At 52.8% G+C, this 5,341-nt stretch overlaps 1 protein-coding gene across 1 annotated transcript in view; it reads right to left on the reverse strand.

Annotated features, from left to right (window-relative positions):
• Positions 1-3,439: 3,439 nt before the first annotated feature.
• Positions 3,440-5,341, reverse strand: part of CTNNA1 (catenin alpha 1) — a 52,055-nt gene continuing 50,153 nt past the window's right edge. The window contains exon 11 of the mRNA XM_027899955.1: positions 3,440-4,558. Coding sequence (XP_027755756.1) covers positions 4,271-4,558 — 288 coding nt within the window. The 3' untranslated portion in view covers positions 3,440-4,270. The remainder of the gene's footprint in view (positions 4,559-5,341) is intronic.

The following is a 5,341-nucleotide window of genomic DNA, read 5'->3' on the forward strand; positions in this document are numbered from 1 at the left end:
AATTACCTTTTAAGGCAACAAACGGACAATGAATGAATATTCAACAACTGATATCGAGAGAGTACAAAAGCCCAGTTTTCAAACAAGTTTTGTGTGTCTCTGGCGGGGCACTTGCCCCCCAGGCCACCCAGCGCTGTTTGCTTTATTATCGCTTGCTTAATAAATTTATCAATTTTTAATTGGAACTAAGTTGTCTAAATTCTTAAACTAACTTATAACACCCCCCGCGGCCACTGCTGGAGCTCCTGCAGATCTCAGGGGCTTCCAGGTGGGAGCACTGGGGGTGCAGGCAGGGCAGTGTTGGGGGGGCAGTGGCAGCCACAGAGTCCTAGAGGGCACCAAGAGCTGTGCCCGGGGCAGCGTGGCCAAGGTGCAGCCCCAAGAGGGGGCAGCTTCCCCGGTGTGCATGGCCGTGTGTCCCCAGGACGTGACGGAGAAGCGCAGGCGAGCACGGAGCTGCTTTCCCTGCCCGTAAATCCCAGCCTGGGCCGGTGTCCCCACTAATGACGGGTTTGCTCCCCAAACGGCGCTGCTGGTCCCCAGCCCGGGTAAGGACAGGGCTGCTGGGCTGCCCGCCCTCCCTCGGCGCTGTGGGCAGGACGGGACAGCGACAGAGCCGAGCCTGTCCTGTCCCCGCTCCTGGCAGAGCCAGCCCAGCCGCGCGGCCCCGGCACATCCCACTGCCCCAAATCCCTGCAGCCTCCCCAGGCACGGAGCAAGTCAGAGCTGGAGGGGTCCTGGGGCAGATGGACACCTTGGGTAGGGCTCACTGAACTTCCTCCCTCTGCAGGTCTAGGGGAGAGGAGGTGGCACTTGTTGATTTTGGAGCTATCAGGGTCACCCCACCCGCCATCCCCAAGCAGGGAGTGAGGCGTTAGGCAGCCTGTAGGGCTGGAATCACACACGTGGCCAGGCCAGCAACAGCCAGTTCTTTCCCCTCGCACCCTCATCGGGAGGGTTGTGCTGGTTCATCCGGAGCTCCCCACACCCTGGCAGGGAGGAGGCTCGGGGCAGAGCACACCGGCGGTGCCTCCCCGGGATACTCGCCAGCCTCCAACAGGAACACAGGAACTTCCCGAGCCCTCAGCGCTGGAGCATCTGACGTGCTTTAATGGATCTCGCCTTTCCCCACCCATTTGTTGAGGGTTTTGAACCCACCCAGCCCTCCTCGCCCCCTCTGCCCTCCCCTCTAATTGCACATTTGAGATTTGGCTGCCTCGGCTTGCTCTGAACGCAGCACCAGTGTTAGAAAACACAGCCCCGCTCCGCACCCATCACGCCCTGCCCCCCCCCTGCTCCCTGAGCCCTCTCAGAGCCGGCTGGGGCACAGGGAGAGCAGAGAGTGGGAATGGCATTCATTAACCACCATTAAACCGCGGCGGGGAAACCTTCACACGCAATTAAAGCGGCATAAATTCAGCGTGGCTTGATTCACCGTGGAATTGAATTAAGAGCACTTGAATTTTGGAGTAAGACTATCTCCTGGGGATTTAATGTGGTTTCACTAATACACTTTAGAAGATAATGTGGGCTCATCTTCCTGAGCATCCCTGCACAGGCAGGTCTGCCGGGCTCGGGCACGGCCTCACTGGAAAAAAAAACCCAAATCCTTCCTCTTGAGGTACTTTGGGGTGTTTGGGCAGTGCCTGGGGAGCAGCCGCGGGGAGCTGGTGGGCAGGGAGAGCCCACAGCCTTTCCTTCCCCAAAGCCACGGCGAGTCCCCTCCAGCCCCTGGAGCCCCGTGAGGGGCTGGGGAAGGGGACAGGGGGGCTCAGCTCCTCGCACGCCATCGGGGAAGGGGCTGAAGGACATTCCCACCTCGCAGCTTTCACCACCCAACACGGACGGCCACGTTCGCTCCCTCCCGGTAGCGGAGTGTCCTCCCTCCAGCAGCCGCAGCGAGAGCGCCTGCACAGCCCTTCCCCAGCGCTTAATTACAGCGAGCAGTAATTACTGTAATTCTCTTCAATTGGCTCCCTAATAAAGTCACAGCTCCGCTGGCGGCCGGACCCCTCGCGCTGCCGCTTCCACACGGGGTTCCTCCGGGCTGGAATTCCCTGACACGGCGGGATTGGGGTATTGACGTGGGGTTTTGAGCTCCTGACCCCCCTGAGCCGTGGGATGGTGCTTAAGGAGCCGGAGGCCTCGCTGCTGCTTCGGGCACCACGGGCAGGGCTCGGACCTGGTGCTGCCGCAGGGGCTCCAGGATCACCCCCCTGCCCTTCCCTGCCCTTCTCCAAGCACAATCCCCGGAGGGGCAGTTGTGGCGTTCCCAGAGGAGCAACTCTTGGGTACAAGAGACGTGTGTGTGAGTCGGGGCTTTTGTCCCCCAGTCCCCATCGTGTCCCCTGGTCCTGCCCCCCCGGGTGTTCAAAACACTCCTCCCAAAGGGGGAACCATATTTTAATTTCTTGCCCACTTGATGCTCAAAGTCTGTAGCATAAACTAAACTAATGTATTTATAAGCTAAATACGTGTAACTTTGTCTGTGCATCTGAATGTAAAAGTCGTTTTTTAAAGCTTATTAATAGGTTATTATTAGATTGTATTTTGGGGGGTGAGGGGGGTACTGGATGTACTCCCTGAACAGCCCAGGGAAAGCTGCCTTTAGGACAACAATTAATACCAGGAAAAAAACCCCAAACCTGTGTTGTATAAAAGCAGTTAATCATTGCCTTTAAGTCAATACATAAATACCAGGAGAAAAAAGCTGTATGAAATCTGCTAATAATTATCTATAAAACAAGACCTACAGCCTCTCTCTGTCTTTCGCCCCCGAATGCCAGTGGAGGAGCACATCAGCTCCCCCTCGGAGCCTGCTTAGCTGTTACGGGTGGATGGAAACTAGTCTATAATTCCACTGTTTAATATCTGTACTCAAGAGGCTAAAATGCTTGAAAACATAATAAATTCGGCAAAAATATCCCAAGAACTATTTACCTTAATTCTGATCAGCATTACAGTAACATGACAAGCAACAACCTCGATATAGTAAATTATAAGCTGATCGAGATAAATAAAATTATAACGTATCAGTGCCAAGGCTCAGCTCTAAGATGTGGCTGCAGTTTAAACATGAACTAAAGCCCAGGCTGCTCCAGTTGGGTGGAGGCTTTACAGAAACAGCCACCACGGTGCCGACCCGATCAGGCACCGCTTCTTCAGCGCTGGACTCGACTGGGACACGTGAAACACACTGAAATTCAGAAAATTTAAATAAGACAGCAAAATTATACCTTGTAGCTATAGTTATCACAAATAATGTACAGTCTAAATTGAAGCCTGAGCAAACACGATTTCCTGGGTGCCTCTGGAAGCCCAAGGCGGGATGCAGAGCAATTATGAGGAATGAGCACAAAGCTGATTTGCATCTGAATGGCGAGGGGGGGCCGAGGGGCGGGCCGGGCCGGCTCCATTCACTGCACCACAATACACCAGCTGGGAAAAGCAACTTTATTAGTGTCCCGCAGCAAAATACATTAGTAATTTGTAACCAGGCATTCAAATTCCGTCCGGTGTCACACAGAAGGATCGCCCACCCCCCTGGATGTTCGTGTGGATCGGCTCCCGGAGCTCCGGGGAAGTGACCCCCGTGCCGGTGGGAAGCACCCCAGGGAAAGGGCTCCAGGGCAGCCCAGGAAAAGCAGCATCACACCCCCAGCACACCACCAAGCACATCTGCAAACATGGTCCCCAGCACAGCCCAACCCAGGCACGGGTAAATGGTTTTCCCAGATGTTTGCCAGTTGTGGTCCCACAGCCAGTGCCTGCTGCACTTTCAGACTCCTCTGAGCTTGTTCCCTCTCCACTCCACCCACAGGGATACACACTAACAATGTACAGTACTTCCACTAATTATTTTTTTGAGTGAAAAGACTTGATTCCTCTCTTGATCACCATGATAAAGTGAGTCTCTGAGTAGCAGGATTCAATATTAGTGTTAACCGTTAGTGTTACTGTAAAATCCTCTTTGGTTACAGAATATTTCATTTAAAGCAAGATTATAAAAAACGATTTCCAGCTAGAAATCCACCCCTGGAATCTAAAAGCCATCTAAATTAACACACTTCTGCAGGCTGAAGATACACTGATAGGACTTAGAAATTTGAGTATTTCCCCATGTAATCTAAACAAAGTTATCAAAATTATATTAAGTAAATACATTTTGAGGAATAGTAAGTTTCTGAAAAATCCTTAGGGTATTAAAAGTAGAGTTCTGGAAGTAGCAGTAGTGGGCTAGAGAAAAACACACCCGAGCCAGAGGCCTCCTCTAGATACTCTCCATGGCCTTGAACTCGCTGAGAGCCTGCACGGGGTTCACGTGCTTCTTCTGGGACGCCCTCTTGATTTTAGTCTGGGTTTCATCCTGTTTCTCCCTCTTCACCAGGGGCTTCTTCTCCGGAGCCTTCATCTTCCAGGAGACAGCGGGGAGGTTGAGGGAAGCCATGCCCTGGGACTTCTGGTACTTGGTGGAGGCCACGTAGGACGCCTTCACCGTCTGCACCACCGCGTTCATCAGGTTCTTGGCCGCCTGGATCAGCGACATGGCACTGTCCACCTGCACAGAGCACACCAGTCACACACCAGAGCCCCCAGAGCACGGACAACACGGCACTCCTGGGGGGAAAAAGCACTCGAGAACAGATTTATCTGAGTTTTCCTCTGAAAGAGGTTCCCAATTGGAGGTACAATTTTTCTTCAGACAGCCAGAGGTACAAACCTGACTTGTGCCACCTCTGTGGGAGCTCAGTTTGCCCCACTGTCTGCATTTCTGTATCAGAGGCAATGGGAATGATTTGTATTCTGCTGTTTGCTTTTGTGACTAAGCTTTAACAGTAGCTTATTCTCTAATTAAATTAATAAAGCTGTAGTAATATCTTAATCACTGATAATAAGTATTTAAATTGCCCTAGAATATTAAGTTGTATTGGGAAGGAAGGAACACAAGTGCATCATCAGCCAGGCCTGGAGCCCTTTCCCAGCTGGTTCCTGATTTACAAGAGCATCAAAATTTGGAAAAAAATACATTTGTCAGAGCTTCAGGGCACAGCAGAGTCCAAAAGTCAAAACCAGGGCCAGGGGAAAGAGAGAGGGGGGAGAACTACTGAGGTGACCTCAGCTGGGACTCCCTTCTCTGGGGGGGATCCCTGGCTTGTTAAGGCCAAGTGGCCTGGGCAGGGTCTGGGGTGGGGCAGGGTCTGGTGAGGGCAGTGTTTGGTGGGGGGCAGAATTTGGTCTGGAGAAGGGGTTGGTCTGGGGCAGTATTTCAAATCTGGGCAGTGTCTGGTGTGGAGCAGGGGCTGGTCTGGAGAAGGGGTTGGTGTGGGAAGGGGTTGGTGTG

The sequence above is a fragment of the Empidonax traillii genome, unplaced genomic scaffold (assembly GCF_003031625.1).
Source record: "Empidonax traillii isolate 1590-97213 ecotype Southwest subspecies unplaced genomic scaffold, ASM303162v1 scaffold697:size334835, whole genome shotgun sequence".
In the NCBI taxonomy this organism is placed as follows: domain Eukaryota; kingdom Metazoa; phylum Chordata; class Aves; order Passeriformes; family Tyrannidae; genus Empidonax; species Empidonax traillii.